Consider the following 23,078-nt stretch of genomic DNA (forward strand, 5'->3'; position numbering starts at 1 on the left):
ATTCCACTCAGATAACAGGAATATGCAATAATATCAAATCTGTTGCTTGTAAATAATGAACAGTACTAGAAACTTTTCCAGGAAAGAGAAAATTGCTAAGCTGTACAGGAAACCACCTGGAATGGAAAAATATTTAATAAAGGGAGTGTAGGGTGGGAACAAGTGATTCATATTTGTATTAGTATTTGATCAGTTGGATTTGGATGGATTCCATATGAATAGAGGAAAAATAAGACAAATTTGCACTAGATAATTCATACTCATCATTTCAAAGGACTAATCTCACCTGTAGCATAGTAGGTTTTTGTTTTATTTCTGATTCATCTGAAATGCAACTTACTGATTTTTTGTTTTCAATTACTTAACACCAGGCAAATCTTACGAGAGAACAGCTGCTTACAAACCTTGTTACAACACTTGAAGTCACACAGTTTGACAATAGTCAGTAATGCATGTGGGACCCTGTGGAATCTTTCTGCAAGAAATGCAAAGGATCAGGAGGCACTGTGGGACATGGGAGCAGTCAGCATGCTCAAAAATCTCATCCACTCAAAACACAAGATGATAGCAATGGGCAGCGCTGCAGCTCTAAGAAACCTCATGGCAAACAGGCCAGCAAAGTATAAGGATGCTAATATTATGTCTCCAGGATCAAGCTTACCATCTCTTCATGTTAGAAAACAAAAGGCACTGGAAGCGGAATTAGATGCTCAGCATTTATCAGAGACTTTTGACAATATTGATAATTTAAGCCCAAAAACATCTCACCGTAATAAGCAGAGACATAAGCAGAACATATACAGTGAGTATGTTTTGGATTCTAGTCGTCATGATGATGCGATATGCAGATCAGAGAGTTTTAATACTGGTAATATGACTGTACTTTCACCATATTTAAATACTACAGTATTGCCTGGCTCCTCCTCTTCCAGTAGAGGAAACATAGAAAATTGTCGGTCTGAGAAAGACAGAAGTCTTGATAGAGATCGAGCAGTAGGTTTAAATACCTATCATCCGGCTACAGAGAACACTGGGAACTCCTCTAAGAGAATAGGAATGCAAATTTCTACTGCTGCAGCTCAAATTGCCAAAGTTATGGAAGAAGTTACAAGCATGCATGTTCCACAAGAAGACAGAAGTTCTAGTTCCACTTCTGAAATGCACTGTTTGACAGAAGACAGAAACGCCCCGAGGAGAGCAGCCAGTGCCCTTACTCACTCAAGTACATACTTCCCTAAACCTGAGAATTCAAGCAGGACATGTCCTGTGCCTTACGCCAAAATGGAATACAAGAGAGCTTCAAATGATAGTTTAAATAGCGTAAGCAGCAGTGATGGCTATGGTAAAAGAGGCCAAATGAAGCCTTCCATTGAATCTTACTCTGAAGATGATGAAAGCAAGTTTTGTAGTTATGGTCAATATCCAGCTGACTTGGCACATAAGATACACAGCGCAAATCACATGGATGACAATGATGGAGAGCTAGACACTCCTATTAACTATAGTCTTAAGTATTCGGACGAACAGCTAAATTCTGGAAGGCAGAGCCCCTCTCAGAATGAAAGATGGGCAAGGCCTAAGCATATAATAGATGATGAAATAAAACAGAATGAACAAAGGCAGTCAAGGAGCCAAAGTGCAGCCTACCCAGTGTACAATGAGAGTGGAGATGATAAACATATGAAATATCAGTCACCTTTTGGACAGCAAGATTGCGTTTCTTCGTTTAGATCAAGAGCATCCAATGGTTCAGATCAGAACAGAGTAGGCTCAACTCTTGGAATGAATCAGAAAGTAAACCAGTCCCTGTGCCAGGTTGATGACTACGATGATGATAAGCCAACCAACTACAGTGAGCGTTACTCCGAGGAGGAACAACACGAAGAAGAAGACAGACCAACCAATTACAGTATAAAGTACAATGAAGAGGAACATCATGTCGATCAGCCCATTGATTATAGCCTAAAATACTCAACAGAAGTTCCTCCCTCTTCTCAGAAGCCATCTTTTACTTTTTCAAAGACTTCTTCAGTGCAAAGCACTAAAACTGACCGTATTTCCTCAAGCACTGGGAATGCATCAGCCCCCTCAGCTGTTTCAAAGAGACAGAATCAGCTCCACCCAAGTTCTGCACAGAGCAGAGGAGGTCATGCTCAAAAGACTGCCTCCTGTAAGACTCCGTCTATTAATCAGGAAACCATACAAACTTACTGTGTGGAAGATACACCAATATGTTTTTCAAGGTGTAGCTCTCTGTCATCTTTGTCATCAGCTGAAGATGAAATAGGACGTGATCAATCCACACGTGTGGCAGATGCTAATAATACACTACAGATAGCAGAACTGAAGGAAAACAGTGGGGCTCTATCTGCAGAAGCCTCAGTAAGTGAAATCACATCAACATCACAACATATCAGAACAAAATCCAGTAGACTTCCAACTTCTAGCTTATCTCCTTCCGATTCCTCTAGACATAAAGCTGTTGAGTTTTCTTCAGGTGCCAAATCTCCCTCAAAGAGTGGTGCACAAACCCCCAAAAGCCCACCAGAACACTATGTGCAGGAAACTCCTCTGATGTTCAGCAGGTGTACTTCTGTAAGTTCCCTGGATAGTTTTGAAAGCCGTTCGATTGCCAGTTCGGTTCAAAGTGAGCCTTGCAGTGGAATGGTAAGTGGCATTATAAGTCCGAGTGATCTTCCAGACAGCCCAGGACAAACAATGCCTCCAAGCAGAAGTAAAACTCCACCTCCTTCTCAAGGCGTTCCAGTAAAAAGAGATGTAGCTAAAGGTAAAGTACCTAGTGCAGAAAAGAGAGAGCCTGGTCCTAGACAGGCAGCTGTAAATGCAGCTGTGCAGAGAGTTCAGGTACTGCCAGATGCTGATACACTATTACATTTTGCCACAGAAAGTACACCAGATGGGTTTTCTTGCTCTTCTAGCCTGAGTGCTCTGAGTCTTGATGAGCCATTTATACAGAAAGATGTAGAGTTGAGAATAATGCCTCCCGTACATGAAAACGAACATGGAAATGAAGCAGAACCTGAAGAGTCAGATGATACAAAGGATAACCAAGAGAAGAAAGCAGAGAAGCCTTCTGAAGCAGAAAAAGACATTCTGGATGATTCTGATGATGATGATATTGAAATACTGGAAGAATGTATTATTTCTGCAATGCCAACAAAGTCTTCACGCAAAGCCAAAAAGCCTTCTCAAGCATCTGCTCCAAAAATACCTCCTCCTGTAGCCAGAAAGCCCAGTCAGCTACCAGTTTACAAGCTTATGCCTTCACAGAGCAGAATGCAATCCCAAAAGCACGTTAGTTTTACACCAGGTGATGATATGCCGCGGGTGTATTGCGTTGAGGGAACACCAATAAATTTTTCAACAGCTACATCTTTAAGTGATCTTACAATAGAATCACCACCAAATGAGTTGGCCAACGTAGACAGTGTGGGTACAGGGGCAGAGTCAGGGGAATTTGAAAAGAGAGACACCATTCCTACGGAAGGTAGGAGTACAGATGACTCTCAGAGAGCAAAAAGCATAACTGTGACTGCCCCAGGACTGGATGATGACAAAACAGAAGAGGGTGATATTCTGGCTGAGTGCATTAACTCAGCTATGCCAAAAGGAAAAAGTCACAAACCTTTTAGAGTGAAGAAAATAATGGATCAAATTCAACAAGCATCTGCATCTTTAAGTAACAAAAACCAATCAGAAGGTGAAAAGAAGAAGCCAACATCACCTGTAAAGCCTGTTCCCCAAAACAACGAATACAGAGCACGCGTAAGAAAAAACACAGAGCCTAAAAGCAATATTAATAATGAAAGAAGCTATTCAGAGAACAGAGACCCAAAGAAACAGAACGTTAAAAATAATGCGAGAGATTTTAATGACAAACTTCCAAATAATGAAGAGCGTGTAAGAGGAAGCTTTGCATTTGATTCACCTCATCATTACACGCCTATTGAGGGAACTCCATATTGTTTTTCAAGGAATGATTCCCTAAGTTCTTTAGACTTCGATGATGATGATGTTGACCTTTCAAGGGAAAAGGCAGAATTAAGAAAAGGAAAAGAAGCAAAGGAAATAGAAGCTAAAGACTGCGCTAATGCGGAACAGGCTTCAAATCAGCAATCAACCAACAGGACACAAGTTTGTCAAAAACACCCAACAAGCAGAAGCCAGCCTAAAAGCTTCTGTCAGTCAACTAAAGATATTCCAGACAGAGGGGCAGCTACAGATGAGAAAATGCAGAATTTTGCTATCGAAAACACACCTGTTTGTTTTTCTCGCAATTCATCTCTTAGTTCCCTTAGTGATATTGATCAAGAAAACAACAACAACAAAGAAGGAGAACCTGCAAAGCGAACTGAGGCTCCTGATTCACAGATGGAGCCAAACAGACCACAGACTTCTGGTTATGCACCCAAATCATTTCATGTTGAAGATACACCTGTATGTTTCTCTAGAAACAGCTCTCTGAGTTCTCTTAGTATTGACTCCGAAGATGACCTTTTGCAGGAATGCATTAGTTCTGCCATGCCTAAAAAGAAAAAAACATCAAGGATAAAGAGCGAAAGTGAAAAAAATAATTCCAGAAATATGGGTGGTATATTGGCAGAAGATTTGACACTGGATTTGAGAGAGATACAGAGGCCAGATTCAGAACATGGTTTCTCACCTGATTCAGAGAACTTTGACTGGAAAGCAATACAAGAAGGTGCGAACTCTATAGTTAGTAGTTTGCATCAAGCTGCAGCTGCTGCATCACTGTCTAGGCAAGCTTCATCAGACTCTGATTCTATCCTTTCATTAAAATCTGGTATTTCCCTTGGGTCACCATTTCATCTTACTCCAGACCAAGAAGAAAAACCTTTTACTAGTAATAAAGGTCCACGAATTCTTAAGCCAGGAGAGAAAAGTACACTGGAGTCTAAAAAAGCAGAAGCTGAAAATAAGGGAATCAAAGGAGGGAAAAAAGTGTATAAAAGTATGATTACAGGAAAAGCTCGCTCCAATTCAGAAGTTTCAAGCCAGTTAAAGCAACCCCAACAAACAAGCGTGCCTTCAATTTCACGTGGTAGGACAATGATTCATATTCCAGGAGTTCGAAATAGTTCTTCAAGTACTAGTCCTGTTTCCAAAAAAGGTGCCCCACTCAAAAACACAAATTCCAAGAGTCCCAGTGAAGGCCAAAGTTCAGCTAGCTCTCCAAGAGGTGTCAAGTCATCAGGAAAACCTGAGCCAGCTCCTGTAACTAGGCAACTTTCGGGGTTGAACCAGGGTGGATCAAGTAAAGGACCTTCTAGATCAGGATCTAGAGACTCCACTCCTTCTAGACCTCAACAGCAGCCATTAAGTCGGCCTCTGCAATCTCCAGGACGAAACTCGATTTCACCAGGAAGAAATGGTATAAGTCCTCCAAACAAACTGTCTCAGTTGCCAAGGACATCATCTCCTAGCACAGCTTCAACTAAATCTTCAAGTTCAGGCAGAATGTCATACACGTCACCAGGAAGGCAGATGAGCCAACAAAACCTTACAAAGCAAACTGCCTTACCGAAGAGTAGCAGTAGCATCCCAAGAAGTGAGTCTGCTTCAAAAGGATTAAACCAAATTCTCAGCAGTGGCGGATCAAACAAAAAGACTGACCTATCCAGAATGTCGTCCACAAAATCTAGCGGAAGTGAATCTGACAGATCTGAGAGACCTGTCCTTGTTCGCCAGTCAACTTTTATTAAAGAAGCTCCAAGTCCAACTCTAAGACGGAAATTGGAAGAGTCTGCTTCGTTTGAATCTCTGTCTCCTTCCAGGCCGGATTCTCCCACAAGGTCCCAGCTGCAGACCCCAGTTCTAAGTCCTTCTCTTCCTGATATGTCTTTGTCCTCTCATTCAACTGCCCAGACTAGCGGTTGGCGAAAATTACCCCCTAATCTGAGCCCTTCTGTAGAATATGATGGGAGACCAGCAAAACGTCATGATATAGCTCGTTCTCACTCTGAAAGTCCATCTAGGTTGCCAGTCAATAGATCAGGAACATGGAAACGTGAACACAGTAAGCATTCCTCATCACTTCCTCGTGTAAGCACTTGGCGAAGAACTGGAAGTTCTTCCTCAATTCTGTCAGCTTCTTCAGAATCCAGTGAGAAGGCAAAAAGTGAAGATGAGAAGCAGCATGGAAGTTCTGTGTCTGGACACAAGCAAAATAAAGAAAGCCAAGCACCAGCAAAAGGTACTTGGAGAAAAATAAAAGAAAATGAAATTCCCCAGATAATGAATGATCCTCAGCATTCTTCCTCGGGTGCCACAAATAGCTCTGATTCCAAAACCCTGATCTATCAGATGGCACCAGCTGTCTCTAAGACAGAGGATGTGTGGGTGAGGATTGAGGACTGCCCAATTAACAATCCTCGATCTGGAAGGTCCCCAACTGGAAATACTCCCCCTGTTATTGACAGTGTTTCAGAGAAAGGGGGTGTGAATGGCAAAGATTCTAAAGAGATTCAAGAAAAACAAAATCCAGGGAATGGAAGTGTTCCTGTTCGTACCATTGGTTTAGAAAACCGTCTGAACTCTTTCTTTCAGATAGACAGTCCAGACAAGAAAGGCACTGAAACAAAACCTCTGCAGACTAATCCTGTTCCTGCACCAGAAAATAATGAGAGTACTGTGAGCGAGCGTACACCATTCAGTTCCAGTAGTTCAAGCAAACACAGCTCCCCCATCGGTGCTGTAGCCGCAAGAGTTACTCCTTTCAACTACAATCCGAGCCGTAGGAAGAGTAGTGTGGACAATAGTTCTGCTCGGCCATCGCAGATACCGACACCGGTAAACAACAGCACAAAGAAACGTGACTCGAAATCTGAAAACACAGACTCCAGTGGAACTCAGAGTCCGAAGCGCCACTCTGGCTCTTACCTGGTGACTTCTGTTTAAATACATCAAAAAATAAAACTGATGTATTACATATAGCAGCTACTTAGAACTTTTGTTTCGAATGAAACTTAAGAAAAATGGGGATTGCTTTTTTTTGTTGTTTTTATTTTTTGTAAATAGGTTTGATTCTTGTTAGAGAGTCCTTGTTCTGGAAGCCATATTTGATAGTATACTTTGTCTTCACTGGTAATATTTTGGAGGAATATCTGATTGACAGTTTGAAATAAAATTGCTAATGCAAGTATATTTGTACAGTATGTTTAACATGTATTTAATTAGCTTCCCATCCCATAATCTTTAAATATTGCTTGTCTTGAAATTATGGAACATTGCAGGTAGAAATGATACAGTGTACTGCTTTACCAATCATTTCTAGATTGCAGACTGACTAAACTACATCAGGGAAGAATTGGTATTATTTATGCAAAAAAGTATACTCAGTTTTAGTACTTGTGAGTCCATCTAAACCAATAATTAATCATGTGGCTGTGAAATTCACAGTAATATGGTTTCTGCTGAACAAGCATTCCCAGCCTGCTTTTCTGCATGAATGGAACTGATGGTTATTTTCTGAAGTAATGATAACATTTCTGTGGTCACATAACGTGCATAGATAGTTATGGTGTAACAATTTACACTTCCTTTGTGCTCTGAAAAAAAAATAAAAATTAAAAAAGAAAAAAAAAGAAAACTGTGTAACTGTAAAACCTTGAACAAAATTATTTTACCTGATCTAGATTTTATCTTAAAGTAGGTAGAATTTTTTTGCTATGCTGTAACTTGTTGTATATTCTGGTATTTGAGGTGAGATGGCTGCTCTTTTATTAATGAGAATAAGGGGATGTTTCAACAGAGACTAAAATGAACATTTCAGAATAAATTATTACTATATGTAAATTGTGTGTGTTACTTCTGCATTACATAAAAATACAGTACTTTATTTTGAGATGTCACCTTATAATATGTTGTATAATGCACTTACATTTATGGCCTGATCCAGCAAGACCTTGTACCTCCAGTATTTGTCCTTCTTTATCACTGACAAATAGCTGTTGTAGGATGCTTAACAGCTGCAGGATCAGGCCCTAGGTCTTCTGTAATATAATTATAGTTGAGACAGTTTCACCCATCTCAGGTGCATAACAAGGCTAAAGGCAGGGTATTTCCAGAAGCCAAACAGGATAATTGTTTTCATCACTGCGAGCCTGAAATAATATTGTATGTATAAGAATAATATTTATAAAGCAATTTTTTTAAAAAATTGGGGATATAATGTAGAATGTGAAATAGTGACTATAGGATGAAATTTTAATTCTATTTGAAATCTTCATGCATTTTTGTTTGTTTGTTTGGTTTTTTAGAAAAAATTATAAAGGGAAACAAAGCAAGAATCCCGTGACAAGAAATTTGCTATTGTAGGGGAAAAACAATTTTGAACACAAACCAGGACATTTGCTGCCTCAAGCCTTTTTGATGCAAATATGGTTTGTGCTAGAACAATGCTGAAAAGACAGATTTGTGCTTTAAATATATATATATATATATATAGTTGGAATTTAGATAAGAATTGGTTTAAAGTAGAAACACAAGATAAAAAAAACATTAACCATTCTGTGCATGACTGAACAAACCATGAAATGGTATGTCAGTTTTGTTGTATCTCAGCTGGACTATTCTAAAGTTAGCATTCTAAATAGTTCATATTCAGGATTCAAGATGCCCTAATATCAGGAAGCCCCAAAATAGAGAAGTTTACCTTTATGGTAGCTTTAACACTGTTGCAGAGTACATCATATCTGTGGCTTTGTACTTAAATCTGATATTGAAATGAACCAGTTTTGTCTAAAATTCGTCATAAGATTTGCATTGTTTATGAACAGAGTTGAGATACCATCAGCAGACAGCAGTCACTTCTGATTAAATTTAAAGCCAATACCAAAAGTACCTTTCTGGAATAAGTGGCATCTTATTAAGATATTTTGTTCTTTGCCTCTTGACAAATCTGCTTAAAGACATACTATATTTCTACACCACCAGGTGAATCTGTTAACAAACAGTGCTTCTCCTATTAGTATTATAATATTTTGCATATAGTATCTTCATGAGACTTTTAATATTAGTATTACTGTTCTTTAAAGAGGAAGTAGAGACAAAGATTATGTGGTTTGTTTGAAGTTAGGATTTGCTGTTGGAGTAGAATGCAGAACTCCATCCTTGTGTTTAAAATGGAAGACCATAAACTATGTAATACTCCTTTGTGCTGGGCTTTTAACTACTAATAGGAAGATATACCATGTAATCCAGGATAGTCAGTTAGCACCAGCTTTACATCCTCTTGATCTAAGAATTTAAAGGTAAACTCAATCCCTATATAGAAATTCCGATTTCAGCTTTATAGCTGAGGTAATCAGAAAAACATGAGGTGAAAACTATAAATAATGGTATGCATATCAAACACCAGAATGTCTGTGAAAATTGTAGTGGCTTCTTTAGATAGTCTTGGAGGTACTTCATGATCATTATAATTGGGAAGTTTCTCTTAATACCCTCATAAACAAGCCTATATTTGTAGCAAAGACAGATGAGATAAACTTTCCAACTATAACGGTAGTGAAACACTGAAATATGCTTCCCATGGGAGTTGTTAAATTTCCATTATAGAAGTTCTAAGAAGAGGTTTAGGAAACATCTCATAGGGATGGACTTTAGTATATTTCATATTGCCTGCGTGCAGAGATGGGCTTAGGTGATCCTTTGAAATCCGTGCCAGACGTGCGTGTCTCCGATTCTTTATCTAAAATGCTTAATAGCTGTTAAGAGCCTTTTAGAATATTTAAGGACATCCAGGATGTTTGATTCATGTTAGTGATTAGGATACAAAGTTGGATTCTAAGCTTAACTATAAACACAGATTCCAGAAATATAAAAACAGGAAAATGGGAAATAGTTATAATAAGTATATTCGATCTTGGATTTTCTTAGTGATATCTAGATTAATGGTTGCCAGATTTGGTTTGTGCTGCCAAAGATTTATTCCTTGGTTTTACTTAAACGAAGTTGCTGCAGCAGGCAACAGACCTTACTTATGCTGAGGCAAAACAAGGGAAAGTAAGGAGCTGAGAAAGCCAAGGCTCCTTTTCCTGTTCTTTGGGGATACACTGCCTGCCTTTCTACAGATTTTGGTAAAACTTTTGTGATTTGTACGCAGATCTGCAGTTGTCTTTGCATTAGTTTACTAAACAGAGTTTTGTTCTCTTTATGTGAGCTGTGGAAACATGACCTCCTTGCATATTTTTACTATTTAATACCTGTGTTCATCTAGCTCCTTGCAGTGTGCCACAGTTAAGGTTATTGCTAAATTTCTGTGAAAGCTCTCCTGACTAAATGTTGCAGACTTTAAAAGGGAACTAATCTACTTTTATTTTTCATGTGCGGTTCTCCATCAGAATATTTATCCTTGAAACTTTAAAGATAATTATTAAAACTCCTTGTCAGAGTTGCCAGATTGAAAATTGAAAGTCAGCAGCCTTGCCAGGATTTCCTGGCAAGACTGGAACATTGTTTGAAGCAGGACTTTGCTTCAAACTTGAGACTGCGAGCAGCAGCACTCATCTGACCCTTTAGTGGACCAGTTCAGCTCATATTTGGTAGAGCTGGATGAGGGGAGTAGTAGGATTTGTGCTGCTTTAGTATGCTGAATTTGCTCCGTGCAGGGTCAGGTAAGTGCTGCCTAAGCCAGCAGAAGAGAAAAGCAGCTAGTGCTGGTGGGAAGTAGTTGGATCGAGCCATTACTTGCACTTTTAAGCCAATATGGCAAGTTCCAGAACTGTTCTTCACCCTTTTTGAGACAGCAAAAGCAAACTGAAGTTTTGGACCCCTAACTTGTTCACTCTAAACTTCTGCCTAATGGCCTTGAGCACTCTGCATTTACATATATTGTGTTCCAGGTAAGTCCATCATCCTGGAAATTCTAACAACTAACAAGAAGTATTGCATTAGTCTGTGTTTCTAGAAAATAAATCGTTCTTCTTCAAAATCTCAAAAAAGAAATGAATTTTTCTACCATATGTGAAGTTATATGCAACAATTCTTAAATTTGCAATGTCAAATGCGTTAAATCCTTCAAAATTAATTTACTGCAATTAGTTGATTTCTGGAAGAGGCTTGAAGGGTGAGAGGACATATCCCTTCCCTGATGAAGACAGTACTACTTGTAGGCATGATCTGGAAAATGTTTAGGTAGACAAGCTCTTGCAGTCTTTTGTTACTAGATACCTCCCAAAAGTCTTCTCAGACCTCCCATTAAATAGTAAGTACAACCTGAATGTCGCTAACAATCCTACCTAGACTTCCACCTAAACATATCTTAACAATACTGCAATGCCTTGCAAGGTCTCATCCACCTGTCTGACAGCTTTGTTCTCTGCGAGATGTGTGGTTTGGATGAAGCTGTGAATCAAAAGTGAAGTGTCAGTTAATGTGCAGCATGACTTCCTCCACGCGCTTAAAGCTCTGAGGACTTCCTTAATACCATATCACCCAAACGTGTTCACTCTCTGCTACCACAGCCATCTCCTTTGCACTTTTAAGCATAACCAGAAGAGATGTCCCCAGTTCTTTATTTTCCAGTCACATATAGAAATGGCATTCCTGCTTCATAGATTACTATATGCAGAATAACAGATTGTACCTGTAAGCGTATCTTAGAGAATGTTAATGTAGTTAAGGTTGAGTTTTTAGTCTGAATGGTAAGGTAGATGGTTATGTGTTGTATTTGGTTACATATTGGAAGTGCAAGGGAATTTGGTGTGGTGCTGAAGAGCTTAAGAGTTCACAACAGTAACGTAGGTGTCAATGAATTTGTGATGCCCAGATGATTATCAAGTATGTATTTAATAACTAGGTTTTCTGCTGTCAATTTTCAGTTTTCCAGACATGCTCTTTATTTACTCCTAAGACTGGATAATGTCTCCTTAGCATAGTTTTGCAAGTAATCTACTCCTTGTGAAATTTCCTCGTAGCTACTGGTTTACAAATCAATATTAGTTTCTGCCACTTCCAATATTTGAGATTCTTCTAATTTTGATGGTGGTGAAAGTATTCTTTTCTTGAGTGGACATGGAATTGCAATTAGGAATTCATGAAGGTATAGGGGGAGCTTGTTCACTCACTGAAACGTGCTACCGTCCAGAGTCGTAAGCTCAAGAGATACATACAAATTGAGTATCTCATGTGCCCTACTTCCTAGTGGGATTTAAGATGCATAAAGCTTGTGCTAGTTCTCTGCAAGTAAGTAAGTTGTCATCCTCTGAGAACAGATACGTTTTCCCACCTATGAATGTTGTTTCTCTTTAACAAGCTCAGCCCACAATTCTTTCCTTCAGTTTTGTTGCTTGCTTCTGCCTGAGATGCGTTACTGTTTTTAATCCTAACTCTGTAATTCTTTCTTCAACTATTCTAATGTATTTTGCTTCACAGTATACTAATTCTGAATTTAGTCTTGCTATGCATAACTTATTACTTGCAGTGTTATATAAAATTTCCTCCTGATTGCACCTTGTCAGAGTGGAACTCTTTTCTTGGTTATTTATTTCTAAAAGTTAGCCGTCTGTTTGCTGTACTAGAAATATGACTTCATTTAAAAAGAAAGTAGCTGTTGAGACACTTATGCAATGGTAAAGCATATCAGAACTAATGGTCTGAGAAACCACGTGGTTTCACTTTGGTAGTAGCCACAGTTCAGATAAACACCAAGTAGAAAAAAGCTGAGGAGGATACACAGGTCACCAGTATAATTCTGTTCTCTTCCATGTCTCATTTTAAAATAAATTGCACAAAATCTAGTTCTGACACCATATAATTCCATAATCTCTGATATTTACAGTAAGTTCACAAGGAAGCTTATTTCATCATGACTTTTAAGCATGGCAGACTCGTTTAATTCCAGCCTTTTCTTAACTAATGCATTTTGTTCCTGATTGGAGGCCATTAAGGGACTTAGATGAGTTGATTGCCAATACATACACAAACATGTAGTTAAAGATGTATGCTTGGCTTGCACTCTTCTATCCATCCTAGACTTTGACATAGTTAGAAGCATTTAAATAAGTAAAAATAAAAATAAAGGTCTAATTTCAGGACTGACTAGCTGGTCCCTTATTTTTCAAGTGTCTAAAGAAAAATACACTTCAAGGTCTTGATTCATACACAGAAAGAGAAAATTCCTTGCTAGCAATTCAAATAGTCAGTAGGGATGGTGAAAATTACAGGATTTTGAGTGAGCTACATTTAATAAGAATAAAGGTAGCTTATGCCTAATTCGGTCCCTGCTAACCATTCTATGTGCAATATAACATGCTGCTTGGGGTGAGGGGGAAAGACATCTTGGGTATACAATAAAGAGAATTCAGGCTTCGTGCATCTTACCTAGGTTGTTACTAAGGTCTGTGATGGCAGATGTGTAATATGGAAGAGCAGGCAGGTAGATGAAAAACTGGTGGCTACAAGCCTCTTTTTTAATCCCATTGCATGATGAAAGGGGGTTGGCATCTTTCTGTTCCTACTATAATTGAGCAGTTGAATGAAAACGATGGATTATTTGACACTTTTTTAGGTTATTTGGAAGTCTTACCAACAGAAATACTCTAGCTTAAGTGGAAGCTATGAGTTCAGTGCAAATACTATGTTATTGTGTCACATACATCCGGATGATTGATGGTTCCTTTTTATCTGAAAAACTGAGTTTACACAGCTGTGACTTTACACAGCTGTCAGCTGTTCTACAGGGCAAGAACAAGGCCAGAGAACGACTGGGTGTAAAACCAAGATCTGTAAGTTAGAGACATAGTCCTTGCAATTACTAAGGAATGAGAGATCTGCAGAAATCCACATTTCTCTATTTCAGTTTTGTCAGTTCCACTGTTGCCAGCTAAACAAGGTTTGGATACAATCGATTGGGAATGTAGTGCCTGACAGACTCCTCAGTACCTCTGTAAAATACTGTATATGGACTCTGCTCTGTGTTATTTACCCCATGTAGGTCAAGGGATGGGTCTAGGTGAAATAATCCAAGACTTTTAGCTCTGAACAGAGTACAAGTCGGGGACTATTTCAAAGCAACTCTGATTGTCAGCTGCTCTTGTGCAGCACTTAAACAGATGAAGCATATTCATCTACTGTGGCCTTAGAAATCTTGGGGATGTTTTTCTTTCATCTTAAGGATATACACACTATTGATTATGGGCTTCTAGCATCAAGATGAACAGAACCAAGGGTTCTGCTGATTAATAAAGATAGTTGTGTAGCTGCTGTCTCTGCAGGACAGGCATGAGGAAGAACACCTCCAGAAAATGCTAAGTAGACTCTGTATTGAAAATAATCACTCCTTTTGGGGAAGCAGTATACATACTGCAAAGTGGAGTACACCAAGAATGAAATGGCTCACTCTGAAAACTGAAATTTCATGGTAAGTAATACTAGTTTTACAGGTCTGAATTAAGGACGGCATTCTTCTCCCTCTATGCTGATGAAGGGTCTCTGTTCGACAGACCAGGTTTACACCTCTCTGTACTTCAGTCTCAAGGATGAAGTACATTTCCATTTTGAACACTTTCTTTCCAGACCCCATAGTTAAGTTTAAAATATATTTTTTGAATCCTAGTTTATAAAGATTTCGGAGAAAATCCTTCTTAGCTTGCCCCCTTCCTTTCCATGTCCACTGGACCAATTAATACCTCTCTGCATCCCCTTTTTGTTCCACATTTTTATCTGCAGTCCACTACAGATCTCTTGCACCCATCCAGCTGAAAACACACCTCCTGAATGACTTCACTAGTCCACCTATTATAGAGGCATGCCTAGCATGACTGACTATGCAGTGTAACACTGGGTTAGACAAAACTGAACACTTAAGCTTGGTCTGAATGAACTGACATCTGTACATGACCCTTTCAGTGAAACACAGCAGTACTGATGCAGCTCAAACCATTTATCTGCGCTTGGTGTGCCACTTCTGTTCGGGGCACTTGGATTTATCACAGGTGAAGTGTACTACTCCCTAGTAAAACCAATTTGAACTTCTATTTCATGATTTTATAGGGCCCTTGATTTTATTTCGTTTTATTTTATTGGGGCAGGGGCAATGATACTATTCTTCTTCCCCAGACATTCTTAACAGTAACAAAGTAGGGTCTGACTAGGCACACAACTTGCTGCTGACAGTGTGCGCAGTGAAGAAATTCTCTGAAATGCAGGCAGTGCAGTGTTCATTCCTTGCCCCTTCCACAGCAGTAATGACAAATGGAATAACTTCAAGTTATACACAGCTTTCAGAGACCAGGAGCCATGGTATTAAGCAAAGGCAATATTTGCAGTCTTGACATTTTGCTACAGACATACATGAGTCCTATTCTCACCAGCGATTACATCTTCAGCTTGCTTTAAAATATTTAAAGCCTGTCAGGTTTTGATTGCTTCATTATTAAATTTCTGATGTCAGGGATAGCACATATTTGGAAAGTGCATGCAGCCATAACGTGCCTGAGCTAGTGTGCTTTGTGACCTACTTCTGTCCCTGAATTCTTCAGGCTAGAATTAAGCAGAACTCAAGTTTGAAATGTATGTCTTATGACACTAGACCAAATGTAGTGACTGGATGCCATATAGTCAATGAGGTCATTCTGTAAAAATAATGGGGATTAAATTGACATGTTTGTACCTAATGGTTCATTTTAGGCACGTTAGTTTCACTAACACTATGAATACTAGTACCAAGAAGTAAGATTGGTATGTAACAATAGGGTCTGCAGAAAAGAAGACATACTTCCCTCATAATCAGTCACGTATGCCACATGATTCAGTCTAGCCCAAAAAACTCCCAGCAGTTTTTTAATGTTTTTTTTTCATCTGAAAAATAAAAAAATAATTTTTGTTGTTACCACAAATACTGATATAGCCAATGTAGCTTTTGCTCTGATATAGTAAGTTTAAATACTGTTTTAGAAGTGGAGCCATTACCCCTAATACGTTGGCATTAAATGAATTCAAGTGAAGGAAAAAAATAGCCTGCAATTGTCAAACAACATTAAAAAATAAATGCACAAAAGCTTTCTCAGTGTCCTGAACTACGTAGGTTGATTGAGAGCAAACTTAATATGCAACGATGGTACTGTGCCATTCATAAACCAGTGACATTCCATGCCTTCTTCAATGTAAGGTCACAATAGTGTTTCTCAAGCTGACATCTAATGATAGTCCATTATGCACCAGAACTTGCTTTAAAAAGTAACTCTGAAATTACAAACATTGAGAAATTTAACAATACCAACAACAAAAACCAGAGTGAAGAGATAACTTTTAATGTTGGTGATGGATAGCTCAGTGGAAAACCACTTAATGGATGTGTGCAACAAAGAGTTAAAACTGTGTACAAAGCAAGAACATGGAATCCATTATCAAGCTAGTACTAACAAGATGTTTTGTTATTAAAAAATGGACATCTAAATAATTACTTTCAATAGATGACCTTTTGGAGAGGTACACTTACCTCTGTATTATCCAGGTTAGTTGTAACCAGTAGATCACCCTCCAAAAATCTGTCCTTAGTACATTACTAATCTTTGGCATGTTGGATCAACAGCTTCCTTCACAACTCTGCATAACCTTTTTCTTTCTTTCTTTCTTTCTTTCTTTTTTTTTTTTTTTTTTTTAGCTGCTGAGCTTGTTGTATCACATTTGTGAAGAGCTGCCGTGCTTCTGGACAGCTGCAGTCTGATTTTTGAAAGCTGCTACTGCAGAGACCACAGAGTTGCACTGCTCATATTTCTTTCCTGCAGTACTTTGTACGGCTTATTCACTTCTGACATAACGAGAGCAAAGACAGAAGACAACAAAACTGTTCATCATCCAAAACACCGAACAAACCAAGTAACTCATTGATGGGTGCCAAATGCCAACCTGTCGTGTGTTATGTCCAGAAGGGCGACGAAGCTGGTGAGGGGCCTGGAGAACAAGTCCTACGAGGAGCGGCTGAGGGAGCTGGGCTTGTTCAGCCTGGAGAAGAGGAGGCCCAGGGGCGACCTTATTGCTCTTTATAAGTACCTTAAAGGAGGCCGTAGCAACGTGAGGGTTGGTCTGTTCTCCCACGTGCCTGCTGACAGGACGAGGGGGAATGGGCTAAAGTTGCGCCAGGGGAGTTTTAGGTTAGATGTTAGGAAGAATTTCTTTACTGAGAGGGTTGTGAGGCACTGGAACAGGCTGCCCAGGGAGGTGGTGGAGTCACCATCCCTGGAAGTCTTTAAAAGAGGTTTAGATGTAGAGCTCAGGGATATGGTTTAGTGGGGACTGTTAGTGTTAGGTCAGAGGTTGGACTCGATGATCTTGAGGTCTCTTCCAATGTAGAAATTCTGTGTCTCAGCACCCTCCTCTCCAGTACTTCCTCTAGGAGACCTGTACGTTTTGCTAAAGCAGAAAAATACAGGGAGGGATAGATGTTCAGTTATTTGTGGAACAGTTCTCTCAGCCTCCCATCGGGGAGGTGCTGCTCTGCCTGCATCATCCGCCCCCTGCTGCCGCCCCACCCCGCCCTCAGGCGCGGCCGCCATTTTGTGCACCGCCCCCCCCCCGCGCTGGCTCCTCCCGCCGCCAAGCCCTCAGCGCCCGCCGCTGGGTGCACGTCTCTCCCTCTGATTGGACAAGACGCTTGAAGAGACAGCACCGCCGCCCAATCGCGACCCCGGGATGCCGTGCGGGGGCGGGACCTCGCGGCGCGAGGAGGCGGTGCCGGGCGGGCAGCGGCGCAGGCCCGGCCGTTACTATGGCCGCCGCCGCCGCCGCCTCGCCGTCGGACAAGGAGAGGTAATGGCGGGCGGGCGGGCGGCAGCGCGGCCTCGTTACCGCCCCTCGCGTTGTGACCGGAGCCCTCCGGGGCCGGGAGGGCCGCGGCGGGGCGAGGCCGGGGCTCGCGGTGAGGGGGGCGCGGTGAGGGCCGTTACAGCGCGGCCGTTACCAGCGGCCTGTGGTGGGCCCGGGCGCGGCCTCGGTGGTCTCGTCCCGCCCGGGTCGTTGCTGGGCCGCTCCCTGAGGGCCTCGGCCGCGGTCCGGTGTGCCCCAGGGGAGCGTGACTGCGGCGCTGGCGCCCTACGTGCTGGGCAGGATGGGATGTCGCGAAACAAGCTCAATTTAACGTAGTTGAGTCTCTAAGCATGATTTTTTTTTACTTACATAACTTATAAGTTATCTAACTCTGGTTAGCATTAATACATAGGAAAAGAGTGAACCTTATTTTTGCCTATAACTTACTCATCAACAAGGGTGCTACAGCCCTTTGAGAGAACTTCCATTAATTCTCAGTAAAAGGGAATGTATGAGATATATTTTCTTGTCTTAGCTTTCTGGGTTTTAAGAAATGGGTCAAAACAACGTGTTTTTTCATCCTCCTTTTCATAGAATCACAGAATTTCTAGGTTGGAAGAGACCTCAAGATCACCGAGTCCAACCTCTGACCTAACACTAACAGTCCCCACTAAACCATATCCCTAAGCTCTACATCTAAACGTCTTTTAAAGACCTCCAGGGATGGTGACTCCACCATTTCCCTGGGCAGCCCGTTCCAGTGCCTCACAACCCTTTTTTTCTTCTCAGAACAGACATCCCCACCTTGCGTGCGCTCTCTGCCCCCAAAAGTAGTGTCGCACAAACGGGGCTTTTGCCAAATGGTCAGGCAGCGTAGTGAATAACTGAAATGGGATTTTGCAGCGTATTAAAAATAAGTGAAACTGCTGTGCAAACTTCTGTGTTTTAGCAATAACTTCTTTTATTTTACTAGGAAAATAATGTTTAAACAATGTCAGGAGTCAATGTTACTTAATTAAAACTTCCTGTTCTTTCTTTTTTTTTTTCTAGATTTATCTGCATTTATCCAGCATATTTAAACAACAAGAAGACAATAGCAGAAGGAAGAAGGATACCTATAGACAAAGTAATTTGGGGGGCGGCAGGGAAATATGATGCTTTGTTTTGCTGTGCGGTAGTAAGCAAAGAATTGGAAAACAAAAATAAATTTCAAAGCTATCGATCTTTCCTATCCCCTGTGGCAAGTAGCTTGATAACTAGAAATTACCGTGTGTTTGACAATAATCTAATGTCAACGTGTCGAGTTGGTAGAGGAGCTCTGGGTTAAGGCATCTGTTTTCATGTGAGCAGCACCCTTGGCAAGAAGGTGAAGCAATGAAAACCAAATATGCTCAATCCATTACAGAATTGATTTGCCAAATTAGAGAGTGATGTGGAAAAGAATATTTAGCTTGTGATTGTGTGCTTCGTGACTGGCTTATCGAAACATGCCCGTATTCTGTGCTTTGTCCTCTTTGCTGCTGGCTGTCAAAGATAAGAGCTTATCTATGAGCTTAGGCTATGCTGTGGCATGTAGATGTGGTAGTTGCTGTTGTTTTCAATCTGTACAGAAATAGTTTTGATCACATCCCTCTTTATAGCATTTTTGACAAGCAATGCTGGCAATTTAAATGGTTTTTCTCGCTGCTAGGAAGTTTTGGTGGTGTTTTGTTTTCTTTCTCCTGATAACAGTTTAAAAAAAAAAAGTGAAAATAATTCTTGAGCATATACGTTGCCAGTCAAAGATCTGTTTATGGGATGAATCTGCTGCCACAGGCCTAAAAAGTTTACATTAAAAGAGACAAAAATGTTTATCTGCATTCTTTGCTATAGTTTTGCTGTCATTAATTTGTCTTTTTTTGGTTCTATATAAATATAATAGATGTTGTTTCAGTTATTTTTCCTAGGCAATTCTGTTACCTTCTCCTATGTCCTAAATAATTGTGTCTTATCTGCTTTGCTTTATTGATATCTTATATATTCTTTTTGATGTTCCCTAATCTGTAGGAGGGCAGTAGATAAGTCACTATTTGCAGTGCCATCTCTTTGCCCATCTGCTTTTTCTAGCTGTAAAGTATAGAGTGGGAAACCACTATTTCTGTATAAGTAGTTAGTGCACCACTGAAAGATGTGTAACAGTAGTATGTTGTTTCAACAGGCTGTTGAAAATCCCACATCCACAGAAATCCAAGATGTATGTGCAGCAGTTGGATTCAATGTGCTACTAGAGGTAACGTAAAACAAACAAACCTCCCCCAAACAAAAAACAAACCGATCTAAAAAAGCTGCCTCGGTGTGTGTCTCCTATCATTTTGGTTTTTGTTGCAGGCAGGATAAGCTGCAACTGAGAAATTTTTGTTAGTAGCAATAGAGATATTTGATTGCTTTTGAGTAATAATGATGAAGGAAATGTTTGAAAACTGTGTGCAAGGCAGGAATAACTTGAATCTCTGAGTTAATGTCAGGTTATAAAAAGATTTCTGTTAGTTACCTATTCTGGAAAGATGATCTTAGTATCTCAAAAGTTCTTTGTAAAGTAGAATAAAAGGAAATTCTGCAAGGTGTAACTCTAAAAACACGCATTTTAAAGTTTAATTTGCAATGAATGGTCATTATTGGCTGGTTACTTTCTCCCAGTGGAATGAGTCTGTGTTTGTAGTGAGGTAACTTTTCACACTTCATTTTCTGAAGAGATTATTGATTTAAAATACTGTTGGCCAAATGCTTGGAGGATGATGTGGCTGGAGAGCCACAGGTCTGGGTTGAATCTGCTCAGAAGTCCAGTATGCTGTGACTTAGATCAGATGCCTGACAATTTTTGTAGAAAATGAGTCCATTACTTCATACCTAAGCAAGTTTCTCCTCCCCTGTGACAGAAAAACAAGATGTATCCCAGAGAGTGGAACCGCGATGTGCAGTACAGGGGTAGAGTACGAATTCAGCTCAAACAAGATGATGGCAACCCATGCTTACCTCAGTTCCCAACACGTGAGTAGAGTATCTGGGTTAGACACTTTACCTGTTAGCAGAACAGAAAGGCTTTGTTTTGTTAGCAGCTTGTTTAATTAATTCTACTGTTAACAAATTTTAGAATGTTACATTAAATCTCTTCACCTCTGAAAGTCAACAAAATCAAGTCCATGTATGAGCAGTGAGCGGAGTTTTTAAAAATGCTGTTGTCTTTGATAGTGCTCTTTCTTCAGCGCTTGAATCAAAAAGAAGTTTGTGGAGTGTTGTGTGATAACTATATTGAATTAATCGTCCTTTCAGTTTTGGCTTACTCTTTTCTTGACAGTCAAAACAGAAGATTTGGTACTAAAAGGGCTCAATTCCCTTTTTCTTACTCTGCATACATCAGTTAGGCATCATTACAGGTGCCAGATAGGTAAAACACAACACTGAGTGTGCAGTTCAGTTTTCTACTGTCTGTTTTCAAAAATTAACAAAAAAAGGGCATGTCGTGAAGCAGCTCCTTGGAAATTACCTGAAGAGCTATTCTTGTTAGTTGGACTTGTGCATTTTTCTTGACAAGGAATCAAGTTGTAAAAGGCAAGCAAATACATATCTGAAGAAGCAGGTAACTTAAGGAAAGAGTAAGAAGAATACTAAAATGAGAGCAGCTGAAGAGCACTGTTAATCAGAAGGAAAAAAAATCAAACCATATTACAGTAGGAAGATGGTAGTGTCTTTGTAAAAACACTTGTAGCTGTTTGCCTAGTCATTTCGTACCAAGTATTTTAGGCCAGTAAGAGTTGAGGGGAGAGAGATACAGGAAGGATGTAGATGCTCTGGATATTGTCGGGTGATGTGCCAGTTCTGGTCTGCTGTAATAGCGATTTCTGACATGACTGATTCCTGTGCTTAAAAAATAAAAAAAATAATAAAAAAAAAGATGTTCCTTCCAAACTTCCAGCTACAGAGTGGAAGGAAACTGAACTCCTAGGCTTTATATCCAGTTTAACAGAAACCTGAATCTGAAGTGTGTTTAATAGAAATCTGAAATGGGACTGAAGTTTCTGTCTGAAGATGATGTGGATGCTGTTAACACAGCAGGTGTATGCAATGATCTCTCTCTGTATTTTCAGGTAAATCAGTCATGCTGTATGCCGCAGAAACCATTCCCAAACTGAAAACAAGAACCCAGAAGATGGGAGGTAGCGATCAAAGTCTTCAGCAAGGAGAGGGAGGCAAGAAAGGGAAAGGGAAGAAAAAGAAATGATCCCACATCAGGAGTAACTGTAACATCGAATAGTTGTGGTTATGACAGACATGGATGGACACGTTACCCTACTGCAACTCTGAAGTGAAAGATACAGGACAGAAAGAAACAGGTCAAGCCAAATTGAACTGCCGGCTTATTTTGGAACTGGAATGCATGTCCCTGCTTTGCATCTGTAACAATAAATGTGTCTTCACACACAACCTGCGAGTCTGAAGCTAGCATCCAGTTTTAAAAGTGGAGCAACACAAGCAAGTCGTGTGGAGGGGAGAAATATTTTTTCCAAAAGATATATGCAGCTTTTTAAAAAATAATTGTAAAATTTTATGCAAACTAGATAGGCAAACGTTTTTCCAGCTTGGTTAACCATTTATCTTTGCTAGTAAGGTGACTGTCTTGTTTCTGGAAGGTCTGTACCACCAACTACAAAACATCGTCAGTGACATTATGACTTTGTAAACTTCCTTGCTGATCATCTTTCACAATTGTCAGTATACTAATAAAGGTGGCACATGAATTTTGAAAAACTTAACTTGTATGGTTACTTTTGTCAAAAGTGTTAACTTTCTTCAACAACATGTTAAAGAAGTCAGTGACATATTGCAGTGTTAGCATGCTGCTTATGATGACTGAAAACTGAACACGTTAAACAAATTGTCTTGCTCTTTTTTTGTCTTCTTACAGAATATGAAATACTGTATTATCCTACATGTATTTTGGGTGGTTGTTTGAGAGCTTATGAAATGCGCTTCCTAGCTTTACTTTCTACCTGTCAAATACTATTTGTGGTGTCTGAGCCTTGCAGTATCTGGTAACATAAAAATATGTGCTCCAAAAATATGTATCTGCAGAGCATGGACAGGGATGGAAACGTACCTGGAGAAGATTAATTGATCCAAACAGTTGTCAGTAACAAGGAGCCTTAGAAGTATTTGAAGAATGTACTGTAAAAGCTAAATGAGGGGTAATCAGTGTAACGAGACTGAACAGGAAGCAGTGCTACCTGTTTTGAGTTTTGTGTTTTTTTTAA

At 39.9% G+C, this 23,078-nt stretch overlaps 2 protein-coding genes across 9 annotated transcripts in view; both read left to right on the forward strand.

Annotated features, from left to right (window-relative positions):
- APC (APC regulator of WNT signaling pathway) overlaps positions 1-7,836 on the forward strand; it is an 88,015-nt gene extending 80,179 nt beyond the window's left edge. For 6 of the 7 annotated variants that reach the window (XM_038169760.2, XM_038169761.2, XM_072031609.1 and 3 more), the window contains one exon: positions 372-7,836. In XM_038169760.2, coding sequence (XP_038025688.1) covers positions 372-6,939 — 6,568 coding nt within the window. In that variant the 3' untranslated portion in view covers positions 6,940-7,836. The remainder of the gene's footprint in view (positions 1-371) is intronic. The other variant, XM_072031612.1, reaches the window with a different exon arrangement.
- A 9,801-nt stretch (positions 7,837-17,637) lies between these two features.
- Positions 17,638-22,580, forward strand: SRP19 (signal recognition particle 19). Of its 2 annotated transcripts, none has more exons than XM_027446826.3 (5): positions 17,638-17,793; positions 18,841-18,916; positions 19,988-20,059; positions 20,706-20,817; positions 21,915-22,580. In XM_027446826.3, exons 1-5 carry the CDS (start codon positions 17,753-17,755, stop codon positions 22,046-22,048), a joined length of 435 nt encoding a protein of 144 aa, XP_027302627.1. In that variant the 5' UTR covers positions 17,638-17,752; the 3' UTR covers positions 22,049-22,580. The 2 variants fall into 2 exon arrangements, with proteins under 2 accessions (XP_027302627.1, XP_071887714.1); XM_072031613.1 differs by lacking the exon at positions 17,638-17,793 and adding an exon at positions 17,982-18,122.
- The last annotated feature ends 498 nt before the right edge of the window (positions 22,581-23,078 follow it).

Source organism: Anas platyrhynchos, chromosome Z (genome assembly GCF_047663525.1).
Source record: "Anas platyrhynchos isolate ZD024472 breed Pekin duck chromosome Z, IASCAAS_PekinDuck_T2T, whole genome shotgun sequence".
Taxonomy (NCBI): Eukaryota; Metazoa; Chordata; class Aves; order Anseriformes; family Anatidae; genus Anas; species Anas platyrhynchos.